This window comes from Taudactylus pleione, unplaced genomic scaffold (genome assembly GCF_031769625.1).
Source record: "Taudactylus pleione unplaced genomic scaffold, aTauple2 ptg000139l, whole genome shotgun sequence".
In the NCBI taxonomy this organism is placed as follows: Eukaryota; Metazoa; Chordata; class Amphibia; order Anura; family Myobatrachidae; genus Taudactylus; species Taudactylus pleione.
The window spans coordinates 3,578,343-3,598,275 of record NW_028284541.1 but is presented as its reverse complement, the minus strand read 5'-3'; the positions used below and the strand labels follow the sequence as shown (position 1 = coordinate 3,598,275).

General features: G+C 44.8%; 2 protein-coding genes across 2 annotated transcripts; both read left to right on the top strand.

Moving 5' to 3' along the window:
- The first annotated feature begins 69 nt into the window (after positions 1-69).
- Positions 70-8,703, top strand: L3HYPDH (trans-L-3-hydroxyproline dehydratase). Its single transcript, XM_088473715.1, has 5 exons — positions 70-672; positions 2,852-3,021; positions 3,193-3,315; positions 6,799-6,936; positions 7,450-8,703. Exons 1-5 carry the CDS (start codon positions 189-191, stop codon positions 7,573-7,575), a joined length of 1,041 nt encoding a protein of 346 aa, XP_088329841.1. The 5' UTR covers positions 70-188; the 3' UTR covers positions 7,576-8,703.
- A 2,063-nt stretch (positions 8,704-10,766) lies between these two features.
- Positions 10,767-14,626, top strand: GPR135 (G protein-coupled receptor 135). The gene has a single exon (XM_088473761.1). The coding sequence runs from the start codon at positions 10,896-10,898 to the stop codon at positions 12,171-12,173; it is 1,278 nt and encodes a 425-aa protein (XP_088329887.1). The 5' UTR covers positions 10,767-10,895; the 3' UTR covers positions 12,174-14,626.
- The last annotated feature ends 5,307 nt before the right edge of the window (positions 14,627-19,933 follow it).

The following is a 19,933-nucleotide window of genomic DNA, read 5'->3' as shown; positions in this document are numbered from 1 at the left end:
GATCATAGCAACCGCATGAATGAGCTAATTACATAGAGTTGTGTCCAGCGGAGATGCCAGTGGATAAGGGAACCGTCTACTTCCCGTAGCAGAGTAGGGGACCTTTTGCCCAATACCAAAATGGCCGCCGCAGATTCAGCACATGGCATGCAGTGTGTATTACCCAGACACTTCTTCCAGTGACAGACATGTCGGTTCTGAAGCTGCGGCTGCCGCCTAACGACGGGCCGATACTGTCCGTGGTGGACATGCATACCGGTGGGGAGCCCCTGCGGATCGTGCTGAGCGGGGCGCCGGTACCGAGCGGTAGCACAATCCTGGAGAAGAGGCGCTGGGTGCGGGAGAACATGGACTGGGTGCGGAAGATGCTGATGCTGGAGCCCCGCGGTCACCGGGACATGTATGGGGCACTGCTGGTACCCAGCGAGGAGCCCGAGGCGCACCTTGGGGTGCTCTTCATGCACAATGCCGGCTACAGCACCATGTGCGGGCACGCTATCATCGCCCTGGGGCGCTTTGCTGTGGACTACAGGCTTGTGGATCCGCAGGGGCCGGAGACCCCGGTCACTATACACTGCCCCTGCGGTCTAGTGCGGGCCTGGGTCTCCTACACTGAGGGCTGCAGTGGCCGAGTGCGCTTCCACAGCGTCCCCGCCTTCACCCTCTGCACAGGTAATCATACTACCCACATTCACCCTCTGCACAGGTGATCCTACTGCAGTGCCCACATTCACCCACTGCACAGGTAATCATACTACAGTACCCACATTCACCCTCTGCACAGGTGATCCTACTACAGTGCCCACATTCACCCACTGCACAGGTAATCATACTACAGTACCCACATTCACCCTCTGCACAGGTGATCCTACTACAGTGACCACATTCACCCACTGCACAGGTAATCATACTAAAGTGCCCACATTCACCCACTGCACAGGTAATCATACTACAGTGCCCACATTCACCCTCTGCACAATAGTTGTACGCTATGAAATATTACTGTCTTGCTTGATGATCACTATATAAGCACTCTAACTTGCAATATTCTACACATGCAGAGCCATCTTAATGAGGGTGAGTAGACAGTATCTATACAGAGCTATCCTGCAATCGTGGAGACTTATACATGCCTGCAGTGCTCCATATCTAAAGGCCCCCATACACGGCACAATATACGTGCCGATCCGATGGATTGGCACTATATAGGTGCTATATCGTGCCGTGTATGGGCATGATATCGTACCTGATGTCGTGCTGCGCGCTCCCGCGGGGTCGTAAATCGCATCCCCAGATCTTCCTGCAGGGCCATCTGACCTGGGATGCGATGCACGATCCCATTCAAATGGAGGAGGGGGGAGCCGGCATATCGTGCGGTCAGCGGGGACCGTACGATTGCCGGCCGTGACTGCACGAACCGTCTGCCGACGGATCGGCAGTCGCCCTACACATGGGCACCTTTCGTTTCGTGGAATTCCCTGTGTAATTACAACGATCTCTACAGAGCTGTACTGTTAACTAAGGGCCTGATTCACTTTCGTATTGCGATCCCAGCTGCGATTACGCATGCAGTTCTGCATAAATATGCTAATGACTGCAATCGCAAAGCCAGCATAGAGATGCCCACTACCGCTTTCGCACATCCATATTACCTTGCAATCCTCGGGAACATCAAGTAACATCGTCCCCTCACGCACAATTACAACAGGCCTGACCTTACTCAGAAATTACTAACTTCGTCACACACAGTGAGTACACAAGCTGCATATGCCGTCGCACTGGCTAATTTATGCACGCCCAAGTAATGGCGTTCAAATGGACAGGCACGCCTGCGTTATTCCGACCACTCCCCCGTCACCACCCCCAAATGCAGATGTCCTGTCCCACCATCTGCGATGGCTTTGTGTCTGCGTAAGTGATCGCAGAGCAATCACAATGCTAACTTGCGCACTGCTGTGCATACGCATGAGCAGTACGCAACAATCGACCGTCTGAGTACACTATCGCAATAGCAATCCATGCTGAATCAGGCCCGAAGACATTACTACTCCAGTTTCTGCAGAGCTGTACAATGATTAACAGTCTTTCTAAACAGTGGGGTGTATTTACTAAAGTGAGGGTTTTTATAAGTGGATGATGTTGCCCATAGCAACCAATCAGATTCTACTTAACATTTATCTAGCAGCTTCTAGAAGATAATAGCTAGAATCTGATTGGTTGCTATGGGCAACATCTCTTCTTCTAAAAACCCACGCTTTAGTAAATATACCCCCTAGTTTCAGACGGATCTTGTGCACCAAGTACAGGGCTGGTGTAGTGCGCCCTCTGGGGTCCACTCTGCATACTGGCGGATATACATTTAGTTTTAGTGCAGGAGCGACTATCGCTGACTTGCGTCAGACTCCATCATTCCTAATTTGTGCATGCGGCAAAGTTTAATACAGATAGTAACTTGTCAGCTATCTTATAGGTCTATAGTCTAAGTGACGTTGGAATCAGAAAATGTTATTTTTGTATATAGGGACTAAATATACTTCAGATGACAAAGGAGATTGGTTTGTGGGGCCTATATATAACATTTATTGTCGTTCTGGATTGCTTGCAAAGAACACTGTTGACTGGCAGTTACTATTTCAGCACATGCTTGAATCTATTTGCTATACAGACTGTATGAGATGCTGTTTGGATCACATTCCTGAGATGAGGAGGGTCCATTACTAGTCAATGTATTGTAGACAATGGTAACTATTGAGGCATATGCCAACTGTAATTCATATATTATAGACCTCTATTGTTATCTGCATTAGTATAAATACAGTAAATGCGCTCTCCCGGTATCTTGTGCACCCAGATGTTGCGGTTGATGTTCCCGGCTATGGGGAGGTAGTTGTGGATGTTGCATACGGAGGGGCTTTCTATGCATTTGTTAGTGCAAAGAACCTTGGCCTGAACGTTTGCACTTCGAGGACAAGGGACATAGTTGTTGCTGCAACTGCTGTGACTGATGCTGTAAAGGCCCAGGTAGAGTACACTGCCTGCTCTTACCAATCACTGTGCACCTGGTCTTCCTATCAAGCCATCCGTATATTAACAGTACTAATATTTCATACCTCCAATAAATTATAAAAAATAATATTAGCTTATCATGCCATTCTAAATGTCAAACTCATTAACTTTCTGATGTGTTTGCAGGTTAAAATCATCCATCCAGACAGTGAGGACCTGTCTTTCTTATATGGTACTATAGTAACTGATGGAAAGGACTCCTACAGCGAGGAAGCCACTGCCAATGTCTGTGTGTTTGCTGACTCCCAGGTATCAGTCATCCTTCATTTACTAGTCATGTAGCTGGTTGTTACAGATCCTGCTGTCTGCTCACTGAAGGTGACCTCTTTGTGGGCTGAAGCAATGTACATTCTAATGCAAACTATCAAGTTTATTAACTTTTATTTATTTGGCTCCATTAAGTGTACACAGCGCCACAGTATACATTGAAAACCATACCGGGGTATCCGTTCATAAGTACAAAACACTTACCATAGCTGTAAGCAGCGTCGGCTCCTACCCTCTTAGATGAGGGGGGCTTACGCTGCTGAAAACTAGAAGGAGCAGGGAGGGTGCAATCACTCGCCCGCCACCGCTCCTCGCCTGCGCAATCGATCTGTCAGGCGCCAGGGAGCCGCGCATGCCACCGCCATCCAAAAGGGCTGCATCGTCTGCAGCCCCTAGGAGCCAATTAGGGCTGCCTGTTGTGTATGTGACTGACAGGTAGTGCTTCCAATAGGAAGTCACTGCCAGTCACACAGTGTAGCCAGTGCAGTCACTGACTGCACTGACTACACAGAGGTGGTGGATTTTACTGGGAGGGCTGCAGCTTCGCAGCCCCTAGGCAAAATCCGCCACTGGCTGCATGTACATAGCATGAGTACCAAACATTAATATCACACCACAGACTGGGCTGGATAGATAACAGGCATAAGGGTAGGGCTTTATCAGGTACCAGCATCACTGAGGACCTATATGATCAATATTCATGTGAAACGTAGTGATTTGGTGGGCTTCTTTTTTTATGTATATTGGCTTATTAAGTGGCTTTCTATGATATTTGAAGGTGGATGCTATTTAGGAAGAAGAATAATGTGTGTATAATGTTATGAGATTAATATATTGGTGGTTGGTATTCAATAACTAAGTCATTTATTGGGCAATATAATGATGACCTCAAGAAAGCTGTGTATTTAGTGTGGTACTCGATTGGACAGTAGCTGGCAGCCAATCAAATCCAGTAATGCATGTACTGCACAACACCGTCTTAGCAGACTGTTGATCTCAACTGCGTTATTATATCATACACCTTATTATTTTACATGTAAAATACTTAGAGCTGTATTCAATTTGAGCGGACCCGCGATACTTTTCCGCCTCCCAGACTTTTCGCCTACATCGCGTCTTTTGCAGGCGGAAAAGTTTCGCGCGCATGCCCGCGTATCCCCGTATTCAATTTGAAAGTACGCGAAAATGGGACCCGGCGAAACTTGAACAAGCGGAAAGTCCTGTCAGATTTGGGGAAAACAGCCTGACACCCCCCAATGATGCTCTGACATGGGGGTTAGCTATGGTAACCCCCGATTTGCCTTGCTGAAGGTATTTGGTGTTTTGAAACGGGCTCAATAGCTGCTAAATAGCGTTTTTGTATACGTGGTGCAGAATAGTATTTAGGAGTTGTTTTTTTTTTTTTTTGTTGAAAATAACTTATCCCAGCAAATCTGGGGTACTTGAAAATGGGGCCAGCATATTTTAAAGTTGCTAAAGTGACGTAGAAAAAATCGTGAAAAATCCACCTGCCGCAAGCACCTGCAATGAAAAAAACACATGGGGCATACTTGGGGACCTCCCCAGAGTCAAGTTCGCTAGTTTTTATCTTTGTCCCCCAACATTTTTTTTTTGCCCCCAAATTCAAATTGATTTTTTGGGGAGTCCTTAAGTGTTTTTTTTTTATACGCAGTTTACCTTTGGGGGACTGTCTGAAGGCTGCACGGGGGTTCCCGCAACGTTGCACACCAAAACCCCAATTCTGCACTTTTTTCCGCCTGCCATTCATAGGCGAAACTTTTCTGCCTATTACATTGCATTGACTTTCTGTCTAGGCGGAAAGTCAATGCTATGTAATAGGCGGAAAAGTATGAATGAATGAATACGGCGATACTTTTATGCCTGGCGAAATGACGTCATCCGCGATACTTTTCCGCAGATTCCAGCTTTTCGCCTCAAATTGAATACGGACCGTAGTCTGTTACAGAGTTAATTAATATCCCTGAAAAAACTCGGTAGCATGCATTTGGCTCTTGTAAATTTATGCTGTGTGTTCTATCTCATTGTTCTACTGCTGGGCAGCAACACCTCCCTTACATACAACTGAGACCCTTTATCAAAATACTCTACCTAATGCCCTCTTAGATCTGTGCCTCACCACTCGCAAACCTCCTGTTACTCGAGCCTACAAGGCCTATCCTGTAATGCCACCCATCTAAGTAATTACTTACCACACCTGATCACTCTCCATTAGCCCTGAGATCTTTAAACATTCTTTAAAAACCTGTCTTTTTTTTTTAGAGCTTACCGTCCTGCTACCTATACTACCCATATTAATGTCCCCTCACAATTATCAGTTATCCCAATCTCTGCTCTGACCCATACTCACAGATGTGCCCCTTTCCCACTAGATCCCTGATTTTTAACCTTTCTACTCGAGGCACACTATGCTAGATTTTAAAATTGCCAAGGCACACCATCCGGCTATATGGCGTGCACGACCTATGACAAAACATATTGGCTTCCACATAAAAAAAAAACACACTACATTGGCCTCCACAGGAATAAAACACACATACATTGCCCCCCTCAGGAACAAAAAAAATGACATTGCTGACCACACAGAAAAAATAAAAACCACATTGCTCCCCACAAAAAATAAAACCATATTTCTGGTCCCCAAAGGAAAAAAACCCACATTGCTTCCCCCCAAAAAACATTTTTCTGGCCCTATCTGTCCCTCATCGGCTGGGGGTGCACACAGTGCAGAGCTGTCATCACCTTGCAGAGCTTTTAGCAGCGTCCAGGAGGGAGGGATGGAGGTCTGGCTGACTGTCGGGGTGGGCAGGATGGCTGGCAACGTGGTGTGCGTAACCTATGATGTCCCGCCGCCACGTCTAAATAGGTCACAGCCCAGGCGCGCCTAAGAGCTCAGCGGCAGCGCTGACTGGCGGCTCTGACCCCGTGGCACACATGACAACTGGTTGAAAATGCTGCACTAGATTGTAATCACACATGAGCGCTAACATTCCCCCCACCCCTCCCCCCTTATGGTCAGCAATCGTCTTCTCCACCATGTATGTCTGTTCTGTGTGTTCTCTGACACTGTACAGCAGATACTACTTTGTACAGATTGCAATGTATATATTTTTTGGAATTGGCCTATACGCTAAAATTGTAATATATTTATGCGTCACTTTCTTTGTGGCATTTTCTAAAGAGAACTGAAATTAGTGAATTTCTTCGGATTCCCATAATAGTAAGTGAAATTGTGTTTTTGTAACATTGAAGCACTTGAAATATGTTTAAAAAAAAAGGGAATGTCCTCGAAATATACCTTTTAAGAATTAACATTCGTCTGATAGATTCTGCTCTTTTTAATTTATAAAACCAATTGAAACAAATTGTTCTGTCATCTGTTTTTTGTGGACTTTTTGCGTTTATCAGTGTAAAAGATGAAATAATATTTTTTTCCCCTGACGTTAGGTTGATCGCAGTCCTACCGGTTCTGGGGTGACTGCGCGCATAGCTCTGCAATACCACAAAGGTCTAATACAGCTGGAACAAACCCGGACCTTTAAGAGTGGTGCCACCGATTCCTTATTCACCGGGAAAGCAGTTAAGGTATTGCCAGATAAATACAAATATTTTTCTGTTAAATGTTCTTGTGTGTAGGCCCATAGGAGTTATGGAAGAGATCCCATGCTCAGTGGCCTCTTCTTTTCAGTACAGCATCATTTTACAGTATCAAAATATTACCATCTTTACAATTATTAGAATACATGGGTTATAGTATGGATTGGGTTCAGGATCCTGTCGGTCAGAATTCTAATGGTCACAATGCCAGCTCCGGAATCCCAACGCATGGTGAAAATCCTGTTGGTGAGTATTCAAACCGTCCCCCTATCCCACCCTACCTGCAGCCTAACTCTAACTGTTCCCTTACGCAGCCCAACCCTAACCCTCCCCCTAGTGCCTAACCCTAATCCTCACCGTTGGGATTTTGGAGCCAATCTTCTGATGACCGTCGGGATTCCAGAGGCGATATTCTGACCGTTGGGATCCTGACTACATCCCTATAGTATACCTCTCATGCATACTATTGTCTTTTCATGATACAACTCTATTCCTTCCCAGGAAACGGTTTGCGGTGACTATAACGCGGTGATTGTGGAAGTCGCCGGCCAGGCTTACTACACTGGTACATCAAGCTTTATTCTGGAAAGCGAAGACCTGCTGAAAGATGGATTCCTGCTGAAGTAATAACAGGGCAGATCAGAGATCACATTCTGCTGTGTTCTCGGTGGGAGCCATTCAAGCTTCATACTGAAATAGAAATGTATTGTTCAGTTAAGACCGTTGATGAAAGGCTGCAAGCTTCTTTCTTGGCGAGGGTCCAAAGAGCTAATGCCCAGGCCGCAGCAACATTGTATGTAATAAGCTTACATCGCTAGCAATTGCTTCCTCCAGAGGGTGAAGAACATATAAAGCAGTAACAAGGGAAATATAAACCTCCATTATTCGCAGTTCATATTACTGCAGCTACATCTGGAGCAGTTACTTATATACGCATGCTTATTTTTTATATATATATATATATATATTTCATATGAATATAACAGACTTAAAACTACAGGTTGACACTATTTTTATATCTGACACACAAACACAAGTACATAGGTTTAAACTGAATAGATGGATTCCAGACAGAATGTATAGAGACCATATAAATCTGTGGAGAGGAGGTGGAAGCAGAGAATTGCCTGGCAGCTGGGAGGCAGAGTGACTGGGCAGCATCCTCTACCAGCTTCTCCAATGCAGAGATGGGGAGCTCGGCTGCAGTGGCAAACGGATTGGCAGGTGTTAAGGTCATTCACGGTTACAGTTCAGTAGGGCTCAGCTAAATAACCCTCCTTGTATCCACCACTGCTACAGGATGCATTAGGCCTATATATTGTACAGTATACCCACGGCTCAGTGCCAGTTCCCCCAAGGAGCCCATATTAAGGTGTAAGATGGCTATGAATAGTGTGTTAGATGTATAATCTAGATGTAGCAGAGTATTCTTAAGACGTACCTCCAATATGTGGAACAAGAGAAAAAAAAATATACAAATGGTGTGATTACCCAAGTAAATGGGAACAAATATAAATATCCCAAAGGATGTGAACGGCTAGAAAAATGTGACTGATATTCTGGGGTAGAACCTCCTATCACAAGCTGCTTACTTGTCACTATTCTTCTCATTGTTTATTGCAGATACCATTTAAAACATAAATGTAAGAAAAAGGAAGATCTAGGGCATTTACCTTTTTGCTAAAAGGATATTATATTTGGAATGGATAAACAAGGGTGCAGATATGCATACTGGAACTCGAATCATACCAGACAACAGGCAAGTAACCAGCAGTCACTCAGTAGGTGCCCATTCCTGCTGAGTGACTGTTGGTTACTTGCCTGTTGTCTGGTTTGCTTGGAGTTCCAGTACCTGCATCAGGCCAATTCTGAATCAGGCCTGCTCTGTCACCAGGCCAATTGGATAAATTAGTGGCTTGCTAATAACTTACTATTAGATCCACATAGTATGTATAAGGGGATCCGGTCAAAATACAGACAGTCAGGATCCCGGCGCCGGCATCCCGATGGTAAGTACTGGGGTTAGACACTAAGGGGGGAGGGTTAGGCTTAGGGTGTGGGGAAATTAAGCTTAGGCACTGGAGGGAGGTTAGGCTAGGCAGCGTGGAGGGAGGGAGGGGGAGGGTTAGGCTACTGGCCGACAAGTGTCGTCATCATGAGTGTCGGCATCCCGTACCCAGTCCTGTATAAGTTCTTGCAGTAGGGGAGACAAATAGCAGTATGACAAAATAAAAATCATGTATCCTAAATAACTACAAAATATGGTATAAAAGTATACATATTTGTCATAGCTCTACTCTGAGGAATAGCTAATAAAAGTTTTGGGTAAATGAATAGCCTTGGCCTGTTTGGCATCTCAAAAAGGTTTGTTTTTGTTCCTATTTTTGCCTGTGTCCTTGTATACTGCAATTGAAATAAAAATAGATTTTTTTTTCTACCAAAAGAGAGTCCCATTTAACGTAGAACGTTTTAGAATTTGCTTTGGTTAACTAAGTATTTAACATTATGCCTGATGAACCTAATGTGAAAACCTTGTGGCGTGGAATATGTCTGAAGAGTTAAAGAATAACTGAACTCAGAGTATAAATTTCTTAGTCTGAAATAGCTAAATAATTACATTCAAAAATGTACTTGGAAATGTTCCATATCCTGACAGAACTGGACGTTTGAGTACAAGCCATCACTGGTCATTTATCGCTGTTTTCTGTAGAAGGTGTTTAAAATAAAGATGAGCGGTTCGGTTATGGCTCATATCTTTCCGCCAACTTCGGATCTCCGAACGAGGCAGACCGTCATCTTTCCCGGACATCTTTGGCTCAGATCTTCCCGCCAACTTTGGATCTCAGAAAGAGGCAAAGATATTCGTGAAAGTTGACGTTTTGCCTTGTTCGAAGACCCGAACGTGGTGGAAAGATCGTAGCCCAAACCGAACCATTCGCTAGTTTAGAACTGGCCAATTGTCTGTGTTATGGATCACAACTTTACCTGAAGTATCTTTCTAGTTTAATAGTCCCCTGCAACATTACATATACAGTATATTTTAAGCAACGTTCTTGGTAGATCTGTTTTATAAACTACTTATTTTACATTTGGTGGTCCTTTTAAGGATGAATAGTCCAAAACCACAGCAGCTCTCTAATAACACATACCTGGCATAACTGTAAAAATCAGCGTTTACAGATAGTCAGTACGGCATGCAATGTGCATTTCCCTATATGATGCCCATGTAATAAAATGATAGGACTGTTAGTGCGCCTTGAGGACCGTGGTTGGGAAACGATGCATTACACAGATAACATGGCTCTGGTGTCGCAATACACGCAGGCATTCTGTGCGACACAGACGTCAGATCATGCAACTGCATCTTTATAAGCAGTCACTTGGATTTGCAATGCTGCAAATGGGCATCTTCAATACATATCCCGGCAGCTGCTGCATTTGCACAGCAGCTGCATACAAAGATACAGCAGCAACAGTATTACCATACATTTCTAATTCAGGCCCTGTGTCTGCTGCATGAGACAGGTGCCATACATAGCCAATGGGTTACCATGTATTTGATAACTTGTATGCACTACCATGCAGTGGTCCAGCTGGACAGATTGCAAAGAAAGCAATGGCTGCACGCCTTAACAAGTCTGATGTTGGTGTAATAAGAGACTGTAAATACATGATCATCGGCAATGGGTTACTTTAATCACAAACAGCATGCCTTGGAAAACTGCGTCTATGTTTTGATGGTGCAAAAGAACTTTACCCCTTCCCATCCCTGATAACCCGGCAGATTCTGTTTCCCTGGCAACCAGCGGTGACGTCACCGGCGTTCTAGAACCCGGACCCGGAGCGTTCAGCTTGCAGTTCAGGAGCAGCAGAAGCATCATCCCCGGCGTCAGCAGCTCTCTGCAGCCCCGGCTGAGGAATGCCTCCACCCGGTCCCGACGCGACCTATGGAGCCGCTGCTGAGCAACCTGACGGCGCCGGAGGCCGGAGGAAGAGACGGCGACGGTCTGAGCAGCTCCAGCACACCGGCCACGTCCAGCGAGGAGCCGGGGGTGAATGCGCTGCTGCACGGGGTGGCCCTGGGCTGCCAGGCGCTGCTGCTCCTCGCCATCTTCCTGCTGTCCTGCCTGGGGAACTGCGCCGTCATGCTGGTGATCGCCAAGCACCGGCAGCTCCGCACCGTGACTAACGCCTTCATTCTGTCTCTGTCCCTCTCCGACTTCCTGACCGCGCTGCTCTGCCTGCCCTTCTCCTTCCTGCTGCTCTTCTCCCGCGGCGGGGCCTGGCTCTTCGGGGACCGCTTCTGCTTCGCCAACGGCTTCTTCAACTCGTGCTTTGGCATCGTCTCCACCCTGACCATGACCCTCATCTCCCTGGACCGCTACTACGCCATCGTGCGGCAGCCGCAGGAGAAGATGGGGCGCACCCGGGCTATGCAGCTGCTGGTGGCGGCCTGGCTGACAGCCCTGGGCTTCTCCTTCCCCTGGTACCTGCTGGCGAAGGAGCAGTGGGTGGTGCACAAGAGGGGGTACTACCACTGCATGTACGTGTTTCACTCCGCTGGCTCCAGGCTGGGCGCCGCCTACAGCGTCACCCTCATCGTCCTCTGCTACCTCCTGCCCTTCGGCCTGATGTGCTTCTGCCACTACCACATCTGCAAGGCAGTGAGGTTGTCGGAGATCCGCGTGCGACCAGTGACCACCTACGCCCACCTGCTCCGCTTCTACAGCGAGATGAGGACGGCGACCACCGTGCTGATCATGATTGTCTTCATCATCTGTTGCTGGGGACCGTACTGCGTCATGGGGTTGGTGGCGGCGGCTGGGGACTACCCGTTCACTCCGATCATGGACACTGTTGCCATTTGGATGGCATGGGCCAATGGGGCCATCAACCCGCTCATCTACGCCATCCGCAACCCCAATATCTCCATGCTGTTGGGGCGCAATCGAGAGGAGGGCTACAGGACTAGGAACATTGCCGCCTATCTTTGTGCGCAGGGCCAGAACAGAGAGGTCAGAGGACGGGCTGACCCGATCCGTGACCGCTACAGTAACAGGCATGGGCCGGGCAGTAGGATATCTGCCTCCAGTCCAGCGAACGGTGGGGACCTGGCAATGTGGGCATGCAAGAACCCAACTGTGTTGTTCTGCCGAGATGGGCAGCCGGACACCATGTCGGAACGAGCAGGCCTAAAATCTGAGACCGCAGATACAAGCCTTTGATGGACTGTGTGGTATTGTCCACTGGTTGGGCAATCATCTCAGTTCAAGCAACCCGAAACAATTACAATTCTCCAGAATACCAAGTATTGAATCAAAAGATTTATATTAACCCTAATATATATGTCACTAGAGGTGCCTACACACATAGCGATGTGCTCACAAGCTGACATGAGGCACGATTTCCCCTGAACTCTCCCCAGGCAGCTCCCCGGCAGTCGTGGTCACAATTTGGAGTAAAAAATGTCCAATCTGACTTAAGATCTATTGAGCATCCAGTGCATTGTGTCCCAGATTGGCAAATCTGCCCTACAGCATGGCAGATCTGAAGATGCGATGTACGACGAGCGGGGACGCGCATCGTGATCGTGAGTAGAAACTCACTATTTGGGTGTATTTTAAACGATTTGTCGCCACGATTCGTTGAAATCGGGCAAATCGTGTAAAAAATCGCCATGTGTGTAGGCACCTTTTATCCCTGACCTGTCCACTACAGAACCAAGGTAATATTAATGGCAGTGGCAGCTGTAAGGAGGCAGAATAGTCCACATTTTGGTTCTCATTAAAAATCTGGCGCAGCAATGACCTGTTTTATAGAGGCGTTTTATGAGATTTGATAAACTGGACAATGATGAAAATGGGGAACAGAGCTCTTAAACGGGCTCTATCAAAACTTTATATAACTTTAATTTCATTAATATAGCTTTAAGAAGGGTACAGTTCGTTATTTGCTTTGGGTAGATACTCTTGCAAAAGTGTTATTTTAATTTATTAAATAGAAGAGATATACTGCACTCTTAAAATGTTGCTCTTTCAGGTTTTTTTTTTGTGCGTGTTAAAGAGCCAAAATAAGAATAGCAGACACCTCAAGGCATTCTAACACAATCCATGCCACAAATTAGTCTCTGAGTAGGGGTTCTTTGACAAAAAACAAATGTAACTACCGTGTGTTGCGAATCCCATAAAGCTAGGTACACACCTGTACAATCTGATCGTCCTGCACTCTCACTGATGTGCTGGATGATCGATATCGATCATCCAACACACCACCGGGTCCCTATAGTAAGTAACCTGCTCAATATCAAGCAGGTTGGCCTGCATGCACGCCCGATGGTCAATACCGCTATCGTCTATACGTGCCCGCGCATCGCTGGTCGTTGGTAGGGACCAAAAAATTTAAATTGTTATCGTTCAAATTGTCAATTTTTATTGCTATGTGTGTACGCACCATTAGAATCGGAAGTCCACATCAATGTACAGATCTATGCGTTCACACTATTGCAATCTACCATTTGATCTGCGATCCTCATCTGGTTGGTCAGTCGGTAGCGCGTTGACATTTCCATGTTTGTCCGACCTTGTATCATCGCATCTGATGAATATTACGATGCCCATAAAACCAACTCTTCAGATGCAATATTTTTTCTTCCAATAAAATATGATCATACACACTCTTAAGATATCTCATTAAATAATTGGAAATCGTAAGATCTGTCAGTGATTGTAATAGTGTGTACCTACCTTTACTGCAAATCTTTTCTCTGAGATTTTCTTTACATTAATAGAACCCAGAAGTAGCACAAAATGGTGAATCATTGTAATTAAAAGTAACAAGACCAAGGGCGGGATGTACTAACCTTGCGAAGTACATCTTTGCTTCGCATACCGACTGATCGCATATGCAGTAACATATGAGATCAGTAGCGCAAAGGACAGTTCTTCCGATACGAGCTGTCCTTTGCGATCTGCACTGTGCCGTGGACTTCCGGGTTTATGACCCCGGATACCATCTGTGCCTGCGCAGAGTGATGCGGCGGCCGCGTGGCATGCTGGGAGGGATCCGATCGGATCCCTCATACCAGCGTGATGCGGTAGAAGCCCATAGGGTAACGTCAGCAATAGCTGGCGTTACCCTCCGCATCGGAGCCCCAGGGGCCAGATGATGATACATATGGAAAATGCGGTAAAACCCAGAAAAAGTTTTTTTTTTTTTTTTACCACATTTTCCATTTAGTACATCCCGGCCCGAGTGAGATGTAGTTGCTCTGCAAGGTCCTTGTAGAGACATCGTGATTGCAAATTAAGACATTGGGGGGAAATCAATTAGGTGCGAGTTTGGTCCCGCTAGGTGAAATCACTGCAAATTTGCCTTCCGAATTACATTTGCAATTCAATTCCAAACTCGCATTTCTTTTTCAGAGTAAATTCGCCTGTTTTTGTTCATAGCCCCCTGAGCAGGCGAAAAGGCAGGGAAAATCTTTATTTTAAGGTGAAAATGTTGGAACTTGCTTCAGAACCCCTTGTACACCCCCCACCCCAATGACTAATTAAGCATTTGGTATTTTTCAATTCGCTTAATTGGGTCAATAATTACATGTCATTTTTGGGGTGAAAAAAAAAAATGGCCTCAAATTATCCCAAAATAAGTTTGTTTTGTTTTTTAAGCTAAATAATGCACCCCAAATTTAATGAAAGTATTTATTTCAATGAAAATTAATTGCTTTCTAGAATTTTTTTTTTAAGTTTCTGCAAATTACCCCAAAAGCATCATTTTATTCAACTTTTTTTTGCATTTTCCGTTTAATTCCTTTTTAATTAAACAAAATTCTACAGCTTTTTACATTTATTTTACTTTTAAAAAATAACGCACAAATCAGTCATTTGACACCTTTTAAAAGCCTCCATTACTTTCCTTTTGGCCGCTAACAGTTTTCTACATGATTCTGCTAAGGAAGTTTCACTTTTTTGGGATCCAGGAGGGTCTCCCCACTTTTTCTTGCCATTTTCCCTGTTCACTTTTTGGACAAAATTCCCACATTCTCACTGCGAGTAGTGCGAATTCGCATTTCTAATTGAATTGCGCGTATCACAGGTGCGCGCATGAAGGCGAAGTGTTCGCGTTTTTTGCCTTTTGCAAACTCTCACCTTTATTGAATTCCCCCCATTAACTTGCATCATTGACAACAGGAAAATATTCTGAATTTTAAAAAGCAAAAAAAAAAAAAATTGAAAGTGATGCTCTCTTTAAGAATGTGGCCACCAATGTGGTCATTTTAGCCATCGTTAAATACTTTGAATGATATCTGTCCGATAAGTAAGCTGATAATGAAGACAGAGGCTACTTTAGTGCCAAAGTAACTTTGGGAAACATTGATGGACGAGAAAACTTTATACTAGTATAATGAATCCTAATGGGATGAAAAACAGAGCGATGCAATCTGTGTATTACTAGCAATGTAGTAAATATGAGTGATATTCTCAGTGCTGCTAACTTTGCCTGTTCTCTCTTCATATGTAATGTTTTGAGACTACCATTAATTTGCCCAAATATGTGCATATATAGAAAGGGTTAAAAGGAAACAGAATATTGAAGTAGGAAAAAAATCTAAAGATGTGTAAAAAAGCCTCTTGCAAGGACAATAGGTGCTGAAAGAACTTTGTGATGTATGTGGAGAGTATAGAAATTCAGTGCAATACTGTTATTTAAAAGGAATACTTTAATACACAAATGGTAGTTGAGGAGGTTTAAGCTTATTCTGAGGAGTGGTATCCATGTAGTTGTTGGGGGGGGGGGGGCTTGTCTACCTTGGGGGTCCACAACAGAAGAGGTTTGTTTATTGCTGTCTAGAGAACTATCTCCTACTTCTCTGGGCAGTAATTATAATTTGTCGCTGGTGGCCATTGAAGAAGGTGGATTGCATGCTCAGTATTGCAACGCTATAGTCCCACCTGCGTCGTATAGAGCAGGACTAAACAAAATGCAACTGGGCGATTGCACGGACCAATAGCAGGGCTAGTGGCTTTTCCTTTTGGGTCGTACCCCCAAGGCTGTACTAGCACCCTCCCCTACAGGCCACACACAGAATAGAATATAAGTGTGCAGCTTTTTCTTTCCTGTGCAGCAGTTTTCTTAATCGGGCCCCTTCATTAACTGTCATTATAGAGTGACAATGACCTTGGTTCTGTTATCCCAGTCACTAGCAATACAAGGCTGTCCTGTCCATACAGAATTGCTAAAGAAAATACAAAAAAAGAAATCCTGTTCATATTAACATCCAACACTTCTACAGATACTCCTATATAAATGGTCCTTTTATTATAACACAGCCATATTTTTAACAAAACACTGTGAAATGCCTGTTAATAGGACAATTGATTTCCATTGTATTAATCTCACTCTCCACTATGCATTTAAAAGATAGACTCATTTTAGTTGCTATTTTTTCTTCTCTTTATAAAATGGAGATAGAGAGCTGATTAATGCAGTGGTGGGGATAAGTGGTGCTAAATTACTATGTTCTATTTGTGTTGGTTCGGTTGTTATTGTGTCCTCAAGCATTTGTGTTTTTGGGGTGCAGTACCTTCACACAAGGTAAGGTGGCGCTGTGTGCTATTGAGCTTTATGCTTGTATGGTAACCGCTAATGGTAGATGACAGTTATATACAGCACCCAATATTTCATTAGGAATGTTACAATGGTGGGTTTATAGTTTATATGCAAATTAATTGATGCAGAGGAAATGCTACTTCTAAATGAAAATCCACTTTGAAAGAAAACCTGGCTTGAAAAGGGATTTTATCTTCAGGTGTAATATGTAATATGCGCATATTACTAAAATATATTGTGTTTGTTTTTCTAGCTTTCTCTGTGTTTCATACACGGTTGTGTACATACCTAGATCTGACTGTGCTGTACCGAATGTTAAATACTTTTGGCGACTGCCTGATTTAAAGACATACAGTAAGGAAAGGAAAAAGATAACGCAATGTATTCGTAGGTGGCAAGCCTTTTCATTTAATTACATTTTTTCCATTAATGTTGTAATCTATCTAATTAAATAACATCAGCAGTAGGGTGATCAGAAAGCACAAAGACTCTTCCTTCATTTGTGACATTCCGCATTATAATCTGAAACGCCTTAACAGTTCTTACTTGGCTTATTCTGCATTGGAGGCAGTGGGTTGGCTTGTTCGATGTTACTAAAATGCCAGTATTTTTCTTGTACAGTATTTAAGAGGAGTGGATGTATATTATTTTGTAAAGAAATAAAATTCTTATGCAGCAAGAAGTTAATGTCGTGATTTTTATTTTAAAAGATTTATACTGTTTGAGTGTAATGTGCATTGAATATAAATTGTGCAGTACATTAAAAAAAGATGCAACACAACAAGGGACGTTTTAACAAATGTGTGCGATTTTCTTTTTGTTTGCAGAATGATGGTTACATTTCTTAAACTGGGTACACAGTGGGCTCGATTCAATTCAACGCAAATTGAATATTGCCGGGAAGGAGCTCCCGGAGCTATTCAATTCTGTGCCCTGTTAGGTCAGGGAATGCCTGTTCTCCCGCCCCACGCGCCTTAAACGGGGTGTTTAGTCGCAAGAACGGGCATTCTCCGACTAAACTTACCAGTGCAATGCGGTTTCCGACGAGCTAAGGTCAGAAACCAGCATCGCGCCTCTACTTTTATCGGATTTCTGCTCGCATCCCAGGAGGGATGCGAGAAGAAATCCTTAGTCGGGCTTAGCAGCGCGCTGAATTGAATAGCTCCGGGAGCTCATTCCCAGCGCTATTCAATTTGCATTGAATTGAATCGAGCCCACTGACAGATATATTGGGCGATCAATTGATAGGCCAATATAATTGGTGCCCGTCGGCCAGTGTGTACCAGCGATGTCTGTGAACGACGTCGTTCACAGACCTATCGCGTCGGCTGTGCTGCACAGCCGATGGCAGATATATCTGTCCACCTGCAAGTGGGTGCGGGCGGTCTGACGATCACCCGTACACATGCAGCGAAGTGGGCGGGACCTGCGTCCAGAAGCAGATGATGGTCGTTCAGTGTGTGTGAATGACCATCATCTACAGATATACTGTATCTGTGCAGTGTGTAGCCACCTTTAATCTACCAAAGATAATTAAAATTTGTGTTGGAGAGATACTGTAATACTTTATTCCTATAGTCTCAATTTTTTTTTAAATTTTACTTCTTGTAGGGTTAAGGACATAGAAATACACAATTTTAATGATCCTGTCAATGCTATCCTGCTTTTTTTGCTGATATTATCCATCACACCAAGCTGAAGCTTATGTCTGCAAACGTTATAGTGTATGGGAGTATTAAGTAAATGGGTTCTAAACTCTCCAGTAGACTTATATACCGCTTCCCTTACATTTGGTTTAGGCTTCTTTGGAAAATGAACATTGATATTTGATAGGTATTCATTTGTGTTAGATATAGACTGGGCCGCCACCAGGCTTAGAGATGGGCCTGTACGCTCCTGTACGTGCAGGAGGACATGTGTACCTTCAGGTACATCCTCATGTATTTAAGACACATTTCTCAGTAATGTCATTCCTGGTACTTGAACCCACCACCTTACACATTTGCAGTCAGACTCCTTACACATGGAGCTATTTGCGTCTGCATATAAAAATCTGGTAATTCTAACTATATGATGCTACTTGTAATTGTCAGTATAAAACCATTGCAGCTAAGCAGATATATGTAGTGTGGAGCCACACACTACTACATAGAACTGCTCAGCTGCAATGGTTTTATATTTGGGCTTCCTAGATGGCAATCAGGGCCTGATTCAGACCCGGTCGCTAGATGTGGCCGCTCGCTCCCAGCATATGCTAATCCAGCTAAGTGACGGCATGGAAGGCTATCGATCAAGGCATAAGCATGCCCACTATGTCTTGGTGTGCGATCACTTTGTGTATGTAGATGCCTATCAGCGTGTCTTAGGACGCCCACTAGCGCACGTCATCTCCAGGAAGTGTCTGCACCCATCGGTACATCAAGGACCATCGGAAGCGATCACAGGACTTGTGGTTGCCTCTACCCTACCGCAAGCACTGCGAGCACTTCAGTGTAAAATACAGTCAAGTGACATGTACAATCACTCCTCCATGCTAATTATGCACACCGATTAAACTCTGTTTTGATACTCAGATACGCCTGCGTTCACACATCCACTCCCCCGTTCACAAGCACCTTCCCCTGTCACCACCCACAAATGGCGCAATCTGTCACTCAAAGTAGCGTCCAGTCTGTACTACGAGCACACGATTCCTGGCCGCAATGAATGGTTTGCGCATGCATACTATGATGCTCTCGCATGCGTAGATTTGCGATAATCGCGCCTAGCGAGCGGCCGCAGCGTAGATTTGTGATAATCGTGCCTAGCAAGCAGCCGCAGCTTAGCGAGCAGGTCTGAATCAGGCCCTCAGTGTTAAGGCACACATCCACTAGACCAGGTATGGGGAACGTCAGGCCCGGGGGCCGTTTAAGGCCCGCGGAATCATTTGGTCTGCCCTCTGAGCTTTTTCTGCTAGCCTCATCTGGCTAGCACTGTGCCTAGGATGGCACCCTCCAGTCAGAATCTATGCAGCAGTTCCGTCTGAAGTGTCCTTAGGACGCTTCAGACGGTCACGCCGCAGCCCTTACAGCTCCCTCAAGATGCTTCAGGCATTTCTGTAATCACCGGTGATTGTGGCCCCGCCCCATGTGGCGTCACATGGAGGGGGCGTGGTCTGCACCAGGCCAGTGAATAATGTTATATATATCAAAATGGCCCTCAGCAGGTTCCCCACCCCTACCCTAGACTATTAAAATGAGCGATTGAACAATAATGATATCGTAATCGTTCAATAATTGTTTTCAGATCGGGTTAAAAAAATTCTAAAACGACCAGCGATGCGCGCTCCCTCTGGTCGTTTAGACATCTATCATCATACAAATATGTTGGACAACCT